A 19,185-nucleotide genomic window follows, 5' to 3' on the forward strand; every position below is an offset into this window, starting at 1 on the left:
TGCCAGCCAGGAGCAGCCATGGAAGAGATTTGATACAGTCCTAACCCGTGCTGCTGTCTTTAAAGGCAGAAGCGTGTATCATGGCCATTCTGTTGATCTTGTTGGTCCTGCATCCCTGTTGGGCTCAGGTGTGGTAGTGTGTTATGCTAGAGTCTGATGGGATTAAAAATAACATGCAACCTATTCAGGAGATCTTGTGTGCTGCAAGATCTGATTTATGTGAAATGAGAGATGATATCAAGGTCAGTTATATATACCCAACCCCCAGGCTCAGATGGATGAAATACAAAGTGGACTAATCTGGTGAGCATGGAAAGGTCTCCTGGTGGACTGAGGTCAGGTGGTATGAAACGGGAACTCCAGCATAGTCTCTTACATCATCTTTGGCTGACACACGCTATCAGGCATCTATGATTTTCCTCTGAAAACCTTCCGTGTTAAATACCCAGGATTAAACTTACGAGGCATTACTTATTTCTCTCAAGGTCTTCACCATCTGCAGTTGCACTGACCTGTTGATACTGTGTAGGTGTGTGTGCATACACGTGCACATTGTGCAGGCTTGTTCTGTTTTTTTCATTCCTTTTTCCTTCTTTTTCAGTTTCTTTTTTTTTTTTTTTTTTTTTAAATTTACTTTACTTTTTTTTCAGTATGAACAAATGTATTAATTATGGTAACAGCACAGCCATTTCCTAGGTGCGGGAGAGGAAATCCCAGGTGAAAAGAAATGGCCTTTGTGAGTGTGTCCTGAGTTCTGGTTGAAATCTGGAAGATCCACTGTGTGACTATTTTGTCAGGATACCTGCAGATATTTTTTCTGTATTTAAAAACACAAGACAGTTTCAAAAAAAAGCAAGCTACCACTGGTGTGGTTAGTTCATTTAATTTCTAGCACTTTCTGAGGGGCTATTAAGTGCAACTTAAACAGAAGGAGAATCCACCTTTTGACGCATGTTATGTAGACTCCTTTTTTTTTTTTCTTTGGACTATGTGGTCCTTAGAAATTTTTTGGGCTCAGAGACTTCAGAATTTTGTTAGTAAAACATTTTCTAACATTCTCTACTAATGAAAAGATTTCAACCCATCTCTCTTGTTTGTTATTTTTTTTTATTTATTTAGGAACTGAGCAAATCTGCTCTTTTGTATGGGTGTAGGTGTTATTAATTACTTCATAATATGATACTAACTGGCCAGTACAGTGTGTGGTAAATGTCTTGATAACAGGACATCTCACAACTGTGTGCTCTTAATAAGCCTCTTGCTGGGAAGTTGGAAGAGACCACTGTGGTTTCTTGATCACAAGGCTCTGGTTTGTAGGTAATTGATGTGAAAATTAGCAAAGTTCTGAGGTACTTTACTTATTGCTTATATAGTGGAAATGTTCATTAATTCATTAAAGGCTGTTTGCAATTTAGATGCCATCAAATTTGTGATTTCTTGAGGTTTAAAATCAGTTATGCTTTGCTAGAAGATCCTTTCCAGCTGCAATTAATATTCAAATGTTATGATATTTGCAGCAATATTTTTTCAATTGCATTTGAGATGTATTTATACATGACAAAAATTGTCAGATACTTTTTGATTTTGAAGTCATTTCAAAGGTTTTTATCTATCACAGTGGTTATAGTATTAGAGAAATTGTGGCATTTTAGTTCTGTTTTCACAGCATTTCCTGGTTGTCCATACAGCAGAGATAGTTTTGCTGCCTAGACCATCCTCTTAATTTGTTTCTACCTGGTAAACTGTATTAGAAAACCTAGAAAGAGAAGTACATTTTTGGGTGTTGTGTTTCTGTAAGCAATGGTTGCAATCACTACTGGTGTGTGGGTAGGGTCATTTCTAAGTTTCTTGGTTTTCAGATAACCTGGAGCTCAATGAATGCTGCAGAAAGAAAAACAGGTTCTTTAAAACTAATTATTAAGGTGTCACTCTCAGGTAAACATTTGATCACTCAGCTGCTGTTGTTGAATGGTACTGAAGATATCTTTTTTTTGTGGTGTCTTTGGTAGAGATACGGCTTCTACAACTGTCTTCCAGTCCCATGTGTATTTTCTGTTGTTCTGGATCTCGGTCTGGTAATGCCATTTTGCCTTATCTGGCCGATTTTATTGGACAAATTGTTTTATGTGTGCCGGTGTGGTGCTTGATCTGACTTTCAGTTTTTTTTATCCTGCTGGCATTCTGTGCTCATTTGTCATATGTATTCACTGGTTATATATGCCAGCTATTGAATGAAGCGGCAAATTCTTCTCATATAATGATTTATTGAACATACAGAAAACATATGTGTGGGCTAGCTAGCTGTTTGTTTAGATATGCAGAAATTTTGTCTGACCTGAGACATAACCCTTAACATTTTCCTTCGTGTACAAGGCACTGTAGAATGTTGGTTTTACTCTTACTGGTGCTTCTTATGTGAGCTAACAACACTTTAGAAGTCATTGCTGTGATGTAGAATTGCAACCTGAAGAGATGCACGGCCCATTTCTTGCTTGCTTGGGAAAGACATGATGTGTTCACAGGCAGCTACTCAGGTGACTATGAATGGACTGGGATTGGTTTGTTTTCATTTCAGCTGCATTCTGGTGGTAGAGTTTTATCTTAGAGGTGGGCAAGTAAAGGAAAAACCAGATTGGAGTCATGCAGTTATAAATTCTACGGAGGGAAAAAGGCAAGCTGAAGGATTGACAGGTTTATTTCTTTAAATTTACAGAAAAGATTTGTAGTATTAGTGAGTCAATAAAATAAGCATTAGTTCTTAGGCAGTCACTGTGCAAAGTAGTCTAAAACCATGAGCAAAGGCATAATCCAGTGGGTGTTGACATCTTTTTCCATTATCAGCCAGACTTCACAGATAGACACAGACTATCAGAAAGAGACTATTACAGTGATTTTTGAAAAACCCTTAAACATTCTCCGTGTTTACCTTTCAGAGCATTTGTGGGCTCTTTAGCCTGTGTTGTTTATTTTGGCTTGAGAATCAGATGTTATGCATGATGTATGGTGGCAAACTCTTCATATTTTCTCTGTTAGTTTTAATTCTTATCTGTGATCATGGGCTGCATGAAGAAGGTAGGGTTTTTTTTTTTCTTTTTTTTTTTTCCTGAGCGTTTTGACAATAATTGGACTTTACTGCTCTGATGTTCTTAGGGTTTTCTGTGCTGAATTGAAAAAAATACATTATTTCAGTTTTAAGTTAAAATAACCAATAGTTTGAAAAGAAGACAGGAATCAGAGATGTACATAACTTATTTACTGACTTGACTTCTGCATGAACTTGTGTGAAATAGGTTTAAAATACAAAGCTGATTAAAAATATAAAGCGGAAAGACACTACTTAAGAAAAATAAATGTAACCACTGAAATGTTGTTGAATTCAGTGTGTTGAGCAGTTCTGTCAGGGTACTCTCTGTGCCTGACTTGGCCTGTCTTTGTACATGTTGAATACTATTCTAGTGAGAGAGAACAGCAATATGGCTGTTGGATATAGGTATTCCTAATTTGCTTTTGTCACGGAATAACAGAATGGCCAGGGTTGGAAGGGACCTCAAGGATCATGAATCTCCAACCCCACTGCCACATGCAGGGCCACCAACCTCCACGTTTAATGCTAAACCAGGCTGCCCACGGCCCCATCCAACCTGGCCTTGAACACATCCAAGGACGGGGCATCCACAACCTCTCTGGGCAGCCTGTTCCAGTACCTCACCACTCTCAACTTAAAACCATTTCCCCTCATCCTACACGTATCAACCTTTTCAAAGAGTTGATTCCCCTCCTCTTTGTAGGCTCCCTTTAGGTATTGAAAGGCTGCAATGAGGTCACCCCGCAGCCTTCTTTTCTCCAGGCTGAACAAGCCCAGCTCCCTCAGCCTGTCCTCATAGGGTAGATGCTCCAGTCCCCTGATCATCTTCGTGACTCTCCTCTGGACCCTCTCCAACATCTCCCTGTCTTTTTTGTACTGGTGGCTCCACACTTGGACGCAGTATTCCAGAAGGGGCCTCACAATTTGATGTAATGATGTAATGATTTGATGTAATTTGTGTGATGAAGACTAACAACTGGATAACTGTTTTCCAAAGTCATTTTTTTTTTCACTTAAGAATTGGAAATAATTCATGAAGGTGTCCTTTCATCCATATGCAAACAAGGTATCAAGGGCGAAACCCATCATTTTTCTCATTGATGTGGTTCTCTGAAAATGTTTCTGTTTCAGGGTCATGACAGGTTGGCGCTATTTTCATTATTTTCCAGACACACATAGAATTCTCCAGATAAAGCTGCAGGAATCATAACCACATACCATACACTAAAAGAGTAAGAAACCATTTGTTAGAGGTTCACATAAGCTAATTCAGGCCTCATTATCTTGCATTACAGACTGTTTAGCTTAGTTCATCTGTTAAGCTTGTGGCTGCTGTATTCTCCCCAGCCACACTGAGTGCATTTGGTTTTCTTTTAAAAGTTGATGTGGATAGACTGAAACTTACATACTAGTTGAGAACAGTTTCTCCAGATGTAATTTAATTTCCTTAATTGTTCAGGGAAGTTGAGAGAAAATGTGGCCACCATGTACCTTCAGGAGACTGTTACCAAAGAAAGGGGGTAATAAGGTCAGCAGCCTCTACAGAAATATATAGTCTGAAAATTCTTGTGGAAAAAATGTTGATATTAATACTGAGGATGAGATAAATCAGAGGATTCAAGTTCTGCAAGATCCTTTCTGAATGAGCACATTTTTGTTAGAACCCACACCAGGAATAGTGACCTGGAAGGGCGGGCAGAAGTTCAGGAACTGACTTAGCTGGGGAAAGACACCATGGAGACATGAGCCCTCAACTAGTTTGAAAAGTCAACTGGAAGTTTCTGCGCAGAAGCTGTCTGTCTCTACAGGTGAATTTGTTACAGTGCACTCCAAATGGTGGTTCTTACCTTCCTAGTTTTCACGATGGTGCTCAAAGCACTGTCTAGGCATACAGATGATGCAGCTGTGCACCCTGACTGTTCTGCAGAGGTTGTTATTGCTGTGGTCATGAAGATGTGTTAGTAAGTTTTGTGTTCTTGGTGGCATAGATGGGCTTTACTTGAATGTTTGTTTCTGATGATAATGTCAGTTAAGCAGGGAGTGATGGATAAGTATGAACGCAGAGCAAGGGTGTGTTGGCTCTGAGAAAGCATATTTTAAAGAATCATCATCTTCCGGTGGAGGCTGTGCTTGTTTAGTTATTTTCTGTAAAAGTTCCCAGCCGAATGTTACAGTCAGACATGTCATGATTGGAGGCAGATTTCTTTTAATACTTCAGCATACTTGAGTGGCTCAGTGAACTGCCACATCACACAGTCTGCTTCCCTGAAGAAGGATGTTCTCCACAGACTGACGAGGTGACTGTTGTGAGTACCAGATCCTGCATCTACAAAAGCAAAACCTGGACTTTTAAGACAGTGTGCTGAGGCAGCATGCATATCTGGGTGGTCTGAAGAGGTTATTCTGAAATGAGGTTCAGTGTGCTTTCTCACTGCTCATTAGGAAATGGTGAAGGTGGGAACAAGCCGTAAACTGTCCTCTGTACTTTGTCAAGGAGGCTCTACCTCCTTGACATAGTTTGGACATAGTCTCTCCTTATAGTAGGAATTTATACTTTTTCCTTTCAAAAAGGCATAACATAAGCTCTATCTTCTTATTTTATTTTATTTTATTTTATTTTATTTTATTTTATTTTATTTTATTTCATTTCATTTCATTTTATTTAAAAAAAAAAAAGGAGTGTTGTGTCAATGGGAGGAGATATGTCACCCTTTTCTTGATTCAAAGGGGTCTAGCCTGCAGATTAGGGGAAAATGTCCTTGCCACTAACCCGTACAGGATTCGAGAATATTCTATCTTGAACCTGTCAGGCCTGTGAAAAATACCATGATCATTATGGAAAATACTTTTCAAGATTTGCTGTGCCTCATGGAGAATTCTACTTCTATTCAGTGTTTTTTCAGTCCTTTGTTCAGTAGTTTTATATCCTCCACAAGAGCTGAAGAGATTTTATTCTGGGACACTTTAATTTACATTAACATTCAGTTCACAGAGTGGAAATAAAAAGGAACAAAGGTCGTAAGACAGGATTCCTTCTCCTCCTTTTACCCTGCCTTTTAGATTTGTGCTATTACTCATCATTTTAATCTGATGGACATTCCAAGTTGGGCTTTGCATGGTAGCAAAGTTACAGTGGAGTAGTCCTAGCAGTTAGAGCAGTCAATGAAGCAAAAGTGAAGTTATGAAAAAATGAAGATATATGAAAGGTGGTAATTTTTTTTGCATGTCTCTTACTTGTTGCTGATTCAGTATTTTATTTGTGTAATGTTTTAATTTTCACTGAAGATGCTTGTGGTTATCATCTGGGGATAACTTTTGTGAGATTCTGCAGTTATCATTATGTGTTGAGCATTTTGATTTCATGGTTGTGGTGCACCAGTAAATAGAATCTGATGATATATTTCTTCATTTTTTGTGTGTAACCTTTTGGACAGCCCGTTTTGAAGTGCTTTGAAAATGCAGTCAGCCTGAGTTCTGACACTGTAGAGTTCTGTAGAGTTCAGTGGAAACATGCCCACTTACCCCATGGATGAAATTTGGCTTGGAGCTTGTTGGGCTGCAGGTAGTTGCTAAGTGAAACACAGGAGGTGAATCACATATCACATATAACAGCTTCTAGCCTTACATCTTGAATTAGTGGAAAGGTTTTTTTTGCTTTGCTGTTTTAAACCCGTAACAGCCCATTGGAAAAGACTTCAGGAATTTGTAAACATTCCTATATTTTCAAAGAAGGCAGAATGTTAATGGAATGATACAAGTAAACTACTTTTCTTACACTTTGCGTTGAGAAAAGTGTGGTCAGAGCCAGTAAGATCTCTGAAACTTGCAGATCCATTTACACAATTCTTAAACAAATGGCATTACTAAATATCCTGTTTTCAGGCTCCAGATAATACAAGTATTGGATGTTTCCAAGCTAGTGCTTTAATTAGTGGAATACCTCTTCCCTAGAGAGAAAAAGCAATACCAGAGAAACCAAGAAACTTTGATTGTATTTAAACCTTATGTGAGGCAAGCAGACTAGATCTGGAACACTGTATCTTACGAATCATAGAGGATATTTGATAAATCAGTGGTTCTTTCTTCATCTGGTTCAGTTTGATAGGTGGTTGGTGGTCTTAGTATTAATTTAATCATTCTGGGTCTGATATATTTATTAAAAAGATGATTAAGAATTTCAGATAGGGATTAAAATGACTTTATTGAAATTCAGATGTAGTTGACTTGTAATGAGAAAAAATGTCAGTTTTTTCCTGAAAACTATTTGTTCTTTCAGGAACAGGTTGACCTGCAAAAATATACCAAGCTAAAAAGAGGTGTCATGGGCCACATTAAATACCATTTAGTGACAGTACATCATGGCTAGACTCGTGGGAGTTTGAAGACAGCTGATGAAAGTCAGGGGTTTAGCATGCAGAGGAAATAATAAATGAATGCAATATTGAATGTACAATGTTCTCTTAGGTACTCATTTCTTCATCTTGTCATTCCTGAGGTACTAGGCAGGGTAACTGACGCTATTGAGAGAACTTTTTGATGAAGGCTTTCAAGCAGCTGAAAAAATCTCAGAACTGAATGGGTGTAAGACGAAGCTGAAGAACTCAATCTGGAAATAATTTTGTAAAATATTTTGGAACTGTGAAGATAGTTAACCAATGAAACAACATCTTGGGTGTAAGGGTGAACTCATTTTTCTCCTTACTTACGACTCTCTTCTAGAATTTGCTGTAATATACTGGCTAGAACCTGAGCTTCGTTCTGAGAATTGGTTGCAGACCACAGTTTGTATTAGTTCTCAGCTGTTTCTTAATTAGGTTACACACTTCCTTTGGTAGATATATCACCCATTTTGCTCCACCAAGGCCAGTGTATATTTTCTATAGAAGATAGTAAGAAGCAGCATGAGGACTGTGAAAGCCCTCTAGGAATTTGGACATACTCTCTGTGTTAATTCTCTTTGACAGATATTTAGCCAAATACTGTAGTAACCTTTGAAAATTTCAGCCAAAGAATTTGGCTGAAAGTGATTGTTGAAGTCCCGGCTGTGCACTCTGAAGAAAGATACAAGACATTCCTTAGTGGTGCTTCGCTGTTCCATTGTAATACAGACTTCAAGTGACTGATTTACACTAACAGTGGTCTGCAAAGGTAAATAGGTGCTCTCTTAAGTGAGACTTTGTTTCTTCTAAGGATAAGTAGAGACTCACTGGGCAAAAATGAGTCCTTCCTGCTTGCCTGTGTTGTGCCTCATTCTGCTTGAGTGAGTTGTGCTTGTCCTAACCAAGAACTGCTAAATATTCCTTGGATAAAAGTATTACCAATTTGAATATGAAAGCAGATTTTCTCTATGTGGTGAAATACTATAGCTTATAAATAATATAGGTTGTTCCTATCTGAATTCAAAGACATCAATTTTAGTATATGCTTGCTGCCAGCCATTAAACTGAAGTTTACAATTTAGAATATTCAATAGCAAGTTCTGTCCTCCCATTTTTTGAAAGATTGAAAAGCTTTGGGTAGATAATTATTAAGAAAAGTGACATGAGAATAACAAATGAAATAGAGCGGTCTTAAAAAAACAATTGAGAAACTGTTGTACTCTCACAGCTGTGCAGGAGCTCAATAAATCTGAACTTCAGAGACAAATTTTGGAACTAGGTAAATGGAATGCTCTTGCTTACAGCCTGAAAGGTACAGCTCATTGCTGCAGAAAGCTATGAATAGAACAAACTTAGAAAAATAAATCGTATACTAGCAGGGTTATTACTGATATCCAGAATTATAAAAATGAATGCTATCAAAGTTTGAAAGAGATATTATGTTTCAGGCTTTGGGGCATAGGTTAATCTCTGTCTGACAGATATCAGGATGAGACTTGTGGGAAGATGATGTCATGTCTACCTTGTGTGGACTCTCCTGGTGCTGCCTGAAAACTGCGCTGGCAGTATACAAAACTATTTGAACTTGTTTGATTGCTTGTATTAATTAATATATACAAAGTCCTTTAAAATGTACTTCTATATCAACATAAGTAATAGATATCTAAAATGCTGTATTCAGTCGCGCAGAATCACGGAATCACAGAATCACAGAATTGTAGGGGTTGGAAGGGACCTCCAGAGATCATTGAGTCCAACCCCCCTGCCAAAGCAGGTTCCCTACAGCAGGTCGCACAGGTAGGCATCCAGGCAGGTCTTGAACATCTCCAGAGAAGGAGACTCCACCACCTCCCTGGGCAGCCTGTTCCAGTGCTCCGTCACCTCACTGTAAAGAAGTTCTTGCGCACATTTGTGCGGAACTTCCTATGCTGCAGCTTATGTCTGTTTCCCCTTGTCCTGTCTCCACACAATGGTGAAAAAAGTGTGGTCTCGCTATTCTGCCCCCCACACCTTAGATATTTATAGACCTGGATCAGGTCCCCTCTCAGTCTTCTTTTCTCAAGGCTGAACAGACCCAGTTCACTCAGCCTTTCTTCACAGGGGAGATGCTCCAGGCCCTTCACCATCTTTGTGGCCCTCCAATGGACTCCTTCCAAATTAAGTCAAATTAAATCAGGAAGAACTGCAGCATGGTTGGATATCTTTGTGATTGTGTAGGTGTCAAAATGATACTGACTCTTATAAATGGTAACTCACATACGCTGAGCACACATACTGAGCATATGTGTCTGTTAGAGTGCAGTGTGTTTTTTATATGCATTTATTTATTCGTCCAGGTTTTGTGGTTTGGTCTCACAGCTTTGCTGACATGGCCAATACATCACCTTTTCTATGTATAAGGTCTTATTTTACAATCTGCTTTTTCCAAAAAGAGCCTCTCAACTAATGTGTATTTGTGTGTGTAGCAGTCTGGATGACACCTGAAACAAGGGACAAAATGACCTTCCATTACAGTTCACTAACTCAATATACCTAATGAAAAAAAAGTGTATCTCAAAGCAATTCTTCTTTATTTCCCACCCACCTATTTCGTCTGTGAAAGGAAATAAAAGGAAAAAAACACAACTATGTGATTATGCTACACTATGCTATACTGTACTATATGTGTGAATAGTTTCATTGAAAATATTTGGCAACGTTCAACTGTGATATACTCTTAACATTTGATTAAATTTAATGCAACTAATTACTCAGAAACATTTTAAATAAATCTGATACAGAAGTCTAATTCTAAATTAAACAAATCTGTCAAAAGTGACACAGGCAGAGTGACCTTGCTTCTGGTCTAGGGAGGGGACTTTTTAAGTGATGATGTCAGGGGGACATTACATGGAGCAACTGGAGAACGGTGCCTGTTGCTGGTAGCTATCCCCAGGAGTGGGCTGTTGAGTCACCATCTCTGGAATTGTTCAAGGAATGTTTAGATGTTGTACAAAGGGACATGGTTAAATGGGGAAATATTGGTGGTAGGTGGATGGTTGGACTAGATGATCTTGGAAGTCTTTTCTAACCTTGGTGATTCTATGATTCTGTACTATAATATAATTCATGTAACTATTACACACTTTTTACTGTGTTGATTTCTGCAAGATCTAGCGACTGGTTTTTAGTATAATTTTAAGACTCTACAAAATAAAAAGCACTGTTATTTTATAACCTTCTGGCCAGTTACAAGCATGATGTAGCTGTTTTACTCAAGGATGTAACACTAGGATGGCACACGCAGACTTCAACAAGTGAAGAGGACCTGATCAAATTCTTAGTGGGAACCAGAGCCAGTATCAGAGGAATTCAATTTCTGTTGTCTGTCCTATAAGTAAACACACAGTAAGAAGAGGTTGTTTCAGAATTTAACAGCTACTGAAGGAGAGTTTTAAGGGACCAAAGCTGCTTTTTGCTTATATGAGAGGATTCATGTAGAATCATGTGCTAGTAATAACCATGCAGATTTGCATTGTGAAACGTCAATCTATCATGTATACTTTGTCCCTGGTAATGCAAGAAGAAGGGAGCCTTACAGTCTTCATACTCTCAGGTATGGCAAAAGCAATTGGAATGTTTTTCAAAGTAGTCTGGAGGGATAACTTTATGTGGTAGATGATCTCATTACTTCTCTCCTTGTTCCTCAACCAGTGTAATTAATATCCAAATGTTCCCCAAGATTAGCTTTATTTCCTGCCATACTAGTTGACAGACACTGCTGAGATTTGAATTCACAGCAGGCGAGAGCAGATGGCTACCTTTGCTAACAGATTACTGCATCAAGACATACAGACTGCCCAGCTTTGTCTCAGTTAACTTCAACATATGATTTGTAAAGTGAACATATCAGAAGAAATTTATGACACCTATAATGAGAATCATATTATTGCTTAAAGAAGTAAAGTTGTCTAAGCAATTATTGTACATTTATGCTGATATTAGTAGGCAAGAAAACCACTTGGAAAACAATTAGTCTTTTCTTTGCTGTTAGTTCCTCTCATTTCATTTCTAATGAACTAATTAAACCTGAGATTTCCAAAACATACAAATTCCGTTGAAGTTTAAACAAACATATCAAAATGTTACAGTTCACTCTAATAAGATTGTTCATTGTTTGTTTGGGACTTTTTACATAAGTAAAGCAGTTCCTCTTTAAACTTTTATACCTGCAAGTCTGTGATGAAACTACAGTACTCTAATTTAAAAGAGAAGAAAGAAAAATAAAACAAAACAGAGAGGGCCATTGTTTTAGAAAGAGAAAAGTAGTAGCAAGGTCATGCATACACATCCAGCATAGCAGATAGGTTAGGCTATTTGAGATCATAAACTCTGGGCAAAACTTGCCTGGAACAGCTGATGATGATGCCTCATAAATGAGGGCAAGGCTTTGGACAGTGTGTAGCAGCTCCATAGAAAAGCATGGAATGACCTAAGAAAGATCTGATGTTTTTAGCATGATGAATGATTATTTGCCTTGCAAAGAAATGTGTGACAAATGACTTCCTGTGTGCTAGAAGTCAGTCCTGTGTGCTAGAATGCTGGATACTGTTGGCATTATTTTTGAAGATGGTTGATCTATTATTTTTCCTTGTGTATCACATATTATTTATTCTGGAAGTTCCCATTGCTTTGGGTGCTGAAAATGGAGGTGTGAAGTGGTTTATAGCTATGAGATGGAGGGGAAGTGCTGGATCTTGCAGAGTCTGGCCTTTTTCCCTGGTACCATCATGCTGCTTTTCTGCTTTCCCGAGGGCAACAGCTAAGTCTGCTGAAGTGCCTTGAACAGCAGCTCTATACAATAGCCAACCTGCACTTCTGAACTTACTCTCCTCTATTTTGATCTGTTCAGTGCTTTGTTTCCCTCACCTCATACTTGGGTTTGGCTGTGCTTTCTGTGAACTTTGCATGAGAGGGAAGGCTACAATCTCTTGTGTGATACAGGGGCTGGTGGGATTTTCCTCTTGGTGCTGTGGAGGACAGTGAGAGCACCACTTGCCAGTTAGATCCTGGAAAACAAAAATTCTTTTGCAACTGTACCGGAGAGATAGATTAAATTTCTGGTTTTAATAAATGAGAGGGAGAATGGTTATTTTGAAGTTAAAAACTGAAGGTAAATTCTATTTGCCCACCTGAAGCATTTTCCTTTAAAATTAGCTGAATGTTTTTGTACACGCAGTAACTTTTTCTTAGGATGCAAAGTGGAGGGAGAGCAGAAAAATGTTTTGTAGCAGTTTAAAGATTGTTGCTATATGTTTCCAGAGATGCTGTTTGTACTCCCTGGCTGAATTGTGGGCAATTGACCACGGTGAATATCTAGTTTAGTGGAGTGTTTTTGCCTGCACTTATACAGTTTGTATAGAATGAGCATCTATTTCTGTCAAAAGCAAATATGTATGGTTTTTTTGTTGTTGTTGTTGTTTCTGTTGTAGACTTACCCTCAGCAAACTTAAGCAATTATAACATCACTGTGGTGGAAGGAAAGAGCATCACACTGTACTGTGATACAACCGGAGGGCCACCCCCTAATGTGTCTTGGGTGCTCACTAATCTTGTTTCAAACCATGAGGTAAGTTTCATATTCAAAGAAGTGACAATTCAGAGAGAAGAGATACCTGCTTGTGGATGGAATGAAGGTTCATGTCCAGCTTTAGTTAACTTCTTATCAAAAAGATGAAGATTAATGTTGGGATAACATTTATATTCCAGTTAGTTTCAACCCAGGCTAACTGCTGCAGTGGTTCTGGAAAATGTCAAACATTTGCTCCTTGAGATTTGTGTATGAGAGCACTGTACTTTCTTGGATGTTATACAGTGAATAAGGATACTAAACAAAAGTGCTTTCTCAGCACCTACACAGAGGGAATAAATCTTACATATCCTGACAATGAAAAAGGCTTTGTGTTGCAAATTGTATTGTATTTTCAAGCCAAAACCCTGGTGACCATTATTACCTATTGATTTGACAGTTTTGATTGTTGGTATTATTTTGTGTTTTGTTTCATTTTTCTTCAACAAAACAAAGCAACAATGAAGTCTTGGAAGTCAGGGTCACTAAAAGGTAATTAAAAGGTTACAAAAAAAAATGGCATTTTCTTACGAAGTCTGAAGACATTCTCTTAACAAAGTCCCAGGCAACAGGACTGTTGTTTTCTAAGACCCTTGTGTTCTCTGTCCTTGCCTTGGACTGTGCATGCAGTGGAGACAATTTGTTTTGATGGAGATGCTGATGAGGAGCAGTGTCTTCCACATGCAGCTGCAGACGCCTTAAATTCCATCAATTTTCATGGTTTAAGGCCTTCTGTTATTTACACTTTTACGGCATTGGCTTCATACTGTTCATGAGTATGAGGCTGCCTGAAGATTCCTGATGAGTGCAAAGTGTGAGATGTGTACTTCTAAAACTGTTTCTGTAATGCAGAAGAACCAGGACCTCTGGGACCTCTTAATCTTTGCACTTTCTGCTTTGATGTCATTATATTGGGTCTTCACAGGGTTCGACCAGTATGTCTTTCAGCTTTCATGAGTAAGAATTCTGCAGAGCTCTAGTTTTATTTTTAAATTTTCCTCTACTCTGTAAAACTACCCAAAGGCACCAGTCATCATAATGAACAAGAAATTAGACCGTTTGGGGAACCTATGCCAAGCTGTGCTTTTTCTTCATCTATTTTTCTTTTTTTTAGTTATGAGCCAAAACAAATGTGGGATACTGTTCAAGAAGTGAGATCACTTCATTTTTTAACCCTCCTATCTTGAAACGCTGTGTTCAGTTTGCTTCAAGGTTTCCAGAAATACTCTGTCCTGGCATAACTTCATGTGTGAGATTTCAGAGGGGCTCGTGGCATAGGCTAGCTGCAACTTTAGCTGTGGAGCACAGTAGTCTTTTCAGCAGCGGAAGAATGAGTGCCTTTTAAACCTCATTTCTCATTTGCAACTATTCTTCCCTTTTCTGCTAGCATTGTTTTTGTTTCATTCCTCTCACTTTCATATCTGTGTTTCTGCCTCCCTTTTCTTCACCTCCTGTGCTGTTTTTGCCTGCTTTTTCTCTCTTTTGTGTTTTACAGAGAGAAACGTTAACAAAAATTAAAATGGTACCCTATTCCTGCAGATTTAACCACACATTCAGCTTTTATGCTGATTTTTTTTTTTTCTTTTTTGCTATAGATTTCAGTCACGAATCTGTGTTTGGAACCCTTTCTGTGAATCCTCTTTTTAGCACTGCTCATCTCTGAGGGCTGCATGTGGAGAAATGTACAGGGAGCTGCTGGCTTTTCCACTCTGCCTCCCTCAGTGTCACACTGATATCAGTGGGGCATTTAACGCATTTAACTCATATGGAGTTAAGGTGTTACCTCAAGGTTCAAAGTTCCAGTTCTGTATGCAGAACTGTTCCTCTGGGTCCCCATTGACTGCTGGTGAAAGTCACTGCTTTTACAGGTGTATTATCTGTTTGTGCAGCACTGACGTGTATGTGTACACTAAGAAAAGTACCTCAAAAGGAGTTTTTAAAAAGGATACTTATTATTGCTTATTCTCCAAATGTGTTCTGATTCTATTCATTTTTAAGAAAGTAGCTTTGCATTTTATGAAGTATTCAAGTGTGGAAATAGTAATTATTTGGAGATCATGTGAATGACCTGGTTTAAGAAAACTTTGTCTTTGACAACTAGTTTTGCTAGCTACTATTTTGTTATAATACAGTCCTCTTCACTCTGTGAAGTGTAGCATAGCTGCATATTTAATATGGCATTTAGGCTATAAAGGTGCTGTGAACTTTCTAAGAATCACAATAATCAAGAGTTCTAAGAATTATAATTCTTACTTTAATTAGCCTTAGTATATAAACACATAAAACAGTACTTGGGCAGTAGTGTCTTAGAAAGTATGTCATTTCTCACAAATTGCTTTATGAGAGGAAGAAACTTTTAAAAGAAATTTGGCAAGGGAAGGGATGAGGGAAAAGACACCAGAGCTCAGAACGCAGCAGTGTAAGAAATGTCAGACAAATGCAGGGAGACCAAAGAAAGAATAAAGCAAGCATCAAGAAGGAAGGAGGAAGAAAAAGTTCAAGGGAAGGGACATACCAAAGAAATCAGTCATGAAGTGGAAGAGAGGGATGAACAAGGCTATGAGTGAAGAAGAAAACATTTGTGTAGAGGGGTAGAAGTGTTCAGAAAAGGCAGAATCTGGCTGGGACAGGGCAAAGTGGATGAGTACAGTATTTACTGCAGGACTGTACTTTTCAAACTTCAGCCCCTGATAGTTACAATTGTTTCTGTGTTTTATGTCTGCTGGATAGGATGCCAAGTAGCATTTTGATTAATTACAGATTGATAGAACTAAGGAGAAAGGAAGGCAAAAAATGCTGTTGAGTTGTGGCCAGTGATTCCCCACCATTCCCTTCTTTCTCTAGGCTGCAGTTGATACATGCATGTTTTTCTGATCATTTGTAGAGTGATACAAGTAAGAATCCTGCCTCGTTAACCATAAAGAATGTTTCATCCATGGACAGCGGACTGTGGATTTCATGTGTGGCGGAGAACATTGTGGGAGAGGTCCAAACCTCTGCAGAACTGACGGTATTCTGTACGTACCCAGGCCTCCATGCAGCTCCTGAGGCCAAACCCCATTATTAACGGCTCTTTTGGGTATAAATATTTTTGGGGTGCACAGGTTGCTAAAACAGGAGCACCTTTGAAGCATGTGAACTGCCTATTGCAGTTAATACTGGGAATAGCCCAGCCAGAAGTTGCTGAGTTTGTCTTCTTCTACTCTGCTTTCTGCAAAAAATACATTTCTAAAGGCTTTATCTTCAGTGAGGACAACCAGTAAACAATAGTCTGAAAGCCAAAGCATTGCCAGTGTGGGAAGGTTTGTAGTGGTGTGCATATACATACATACTGTCTTAGGAATTAAGAATGCATAGAATTAACTGTAAGATGCTAACTGTAAGATGTTAAAGTTTGTATTATGTAAAGCAAAAACTGCTTTGTTCGAAAATAACACACTTGAAACATTTGTACTGCCAGATGTAAATTCATTTGTCATGGCTTGAATAATGTGCTTTTTGTCAGGGCCAAAGAGGGGTAAGGAGCATGAGATATGGAGAAACTGGCTACTTAGATTGAAGATCCCATCCTGAATTCATTTTGTGTGAACTAGACAGCATTTTTTCACAAGTTGCAACCCTCTGTTTAATTGAAGATCGGAACATAACTCTTTGTAGATGGCAAACTTTGCTCAGTATGTGTTCACAACAGGGAAAACTAGAGAAAAAATCACTATAGATCTACTTCAAATGGCTTGTAGGTTGAAATTGGATATGTAACAGCTATGGGAAGGAACATAAACTAGAAATATTTCAACAGTGTAAATGAAATTCTGTGCTTGGCACTGTTATGAGTGATAAAAGGGAGTGTAACTAGATGAAATTGGATGCAGTTAAGAATAAATATCAAGGAAAATTTCCCAATAGTGAAATAAAGAGCAAGGTGTTGGAATAGTCTCCTGAGGGAAACAGAAAAAGTCTGTAAACTTGAGACATTTAGCAGGTTTGAATAAAGAATGAGAAAACCTGTAGTAGAAAATGGTCATTCCCTGACAGAATAATCCAGGGAATGAAGTCATCTGTACTGGCTTTGATTCTGTGAGGAAAATCATCTGAAAGTTTGGATTCCTGGCAGAGGATATTTCCAGTACTGCTTGCTTTGGGCCAACTTTTACATATTTTCAGTGCTGTTCTGTTCTTTCAGCACTGCTCTGCACCATTTTCTTCTGCAGAGTAAAGATAAAATTGCTCTTTTCTCCTTCTCCAGAAACTGATTTTCCCACACCTGTCAGGTATGGGATCTAACTGGTGTCCAGTCTTTGGATAAAGCAGTTAGTTTTTCTTCTCTGAAGAATGGTTTCAGTTGTAAATATAGTAACCTACACAGAGCTGATGAGCTTCATGTTTGAGTGTGCTGTGAATAGGTGTCATTCCTGAAAGTAACTTCCTGTGATACTTGTGAATGAAAAATATGACTTAAGGGAGTGGGGAAAAGATGTGTTCCAGATATTCTGATGTTGTCTACTCTTTTTTCCAATATAGTTGCACCAAATATCACATTTATTGAGTCTCCAACCCCGGACCACCACTGGTGCATTCCATTCACTGTGAAAGGGAACCCTAAGCCCACATTGCAGTGGTTCTATGAAGGAGCTGTATTGAATGAGTCTGAATACATCTGTACTAAAATACATGTTATCAATCAAAGTGAATACCATGGCTGCCTTCAGCTGGACAACCCAACCCACCTGAACAATGGTGCTTATACCTTACTGGCCAAGAATGAGTATGGAGAAGATGAAAAGCGGGTTGATGCTCATTTCATGTCGGTGCCTGGAGATGGTGAGTATGATTTCAGTGTTAGCCATTGCAAACTGATGAGAATGTGCTTCTAGCAAGGCTTTTTTCTGTGGATGAATATCTTTAAAATCCATTGTAAAATAATATTTTTCTTTAACCGTGGAGGCTGTGCTACTTCTCTCTGAATTCTTCCTTCGGGTAACTTCCTCAGTGCTAGGTGAGGCTTGAGGAAAGGTAGCTGCTTCTCAAGCATTTTCTCAAACCTCAGTACTGATCCTGGAAAGCACTGGGAGCCAGTTCAGGCACTCCACAAGCGTTCTATACTGTGTTTGAATTCAGCTAGGCAGTGTATCCAAAGACACAGGGAGTGCCCACATAGCATCTTGTGTCTTGTGGCAAAATCAGTATTGCAGTCCTCTGAGTTGATAATAACAAATTGTTTAGGACACAAGAGGGAGCTGGAGAGAAAACAAGTAACCCTGTGCTAGGATGAAGGAAGTCTCAGGTCTTCACAGGCATTTAGGTGTCAAATTCTCATTTGTTTCAGCTGAGGTTGAAAACCTACATGCCTATGAATATCTGTGCTCAAAATGGTTTATGTTAATTATGTGCATCTTCTGCTCTGTCTCAGCCCTCTGAGCGGTACATGATCAGGCTCAAGGCAGGCTAACTCAATCAATCACTGCCAGTGATTGATGTTCTGTGTGGTGTGATGTTTCTCCACATCTTCAGAACCACGTGTGAAGTGAATGTAAGAGAATGTAGATGCACATGCAAATTTATTATTCTATCTGTAAGAATTCTCTGAGCAGACCAGCCACAGCAGGAGTCGAAACATAGGCATGTTTTAGTGCAGATATTTGCACAGTCATTTCAGAAAATATGAGCATGTGTGTACTTTCAGCTTTTAATCACAGAATATAAAAAGCCTTCTTTTCTGAAGTGGCTATGTGCAATGCTGATGTTATCTGACAGAAGAAGATGTGAATATTTAAACTCTCTCTCCGGAAGTACAGGCAGGCTAGAGACAGTAAAAATATGGTCTATACTTAGCGTTTGCTCCTAACGACTCGATCTGCTACAGGGCAAAACATAGCAGGTCCTTTCCTTTCCCACCTTTAGAAAGAGAAGGTGAAGAGAGATACAGCCAGACTCTCTTAACTCCTGCTGTCCTTAGCAGTCCTCTCTTCTTTCTTCTCTGCAGTTCTTCCTTAAATAGACTCATTACAAGAACATGCCGTGATTCCAGCTACTGGCATCCTCTGATACTGTACTGTAACAGCTCAGTAACAGTTCACCTTCTCCATGTTCTCTGTGCAATGGAAGCTCTGTCA

At 38.8% G+C, this 19,185-nt stretch overlaps 1 protein-coding gene across 4 annotated transcripts in view; it reads left to right on the top strand.

Moving 5' to 3' along the window:
- Positions 1–19,185, top strand: part of NTRK2 (neurotrophic receptor tyrosine kinase 2) — a 201,586-nt gene that overhangs the window by 27,962 nt on the left and 154,439 nt on the right. For all 4 annotated transcript variants that reach the window (XM_042826967.1, XM_042826968.1, XM_042826972.1 and 1 more), the window contains exons 6-8: positions 12,936–13,072; positions 15,957–16,089; positions 17,594–17,893. In XM_042826967.1, the coding sequence (XP_042682901.1) occupies positions 12,936–13,072; positions 15,957–16,089; positions 17,594–17,893 (570 nt within the window). The remainder of the gene's footprint in view (positions 1–12,935; positions 13,073–15,956; positions 16,090–17,593; positions 17,894–19,185) is intronic.

This window comes from Centrocercus urophasianus, unplaced genomic scaffold, assembly GCF_019232065.1.
Source record: "Centrocercus urophasianus isolate 14NV4802_14NV808 unplaced genomic scaffold, USGS_Curo_1.0 seq_27, whole genome shotgun sequence".
NCBI classification, from domain to species: Eukaryota; Metazoa; Chordata; class Aves; order Galliformes; family Phasianidae; genus Centrocercus; species Centrocercus urophasianus.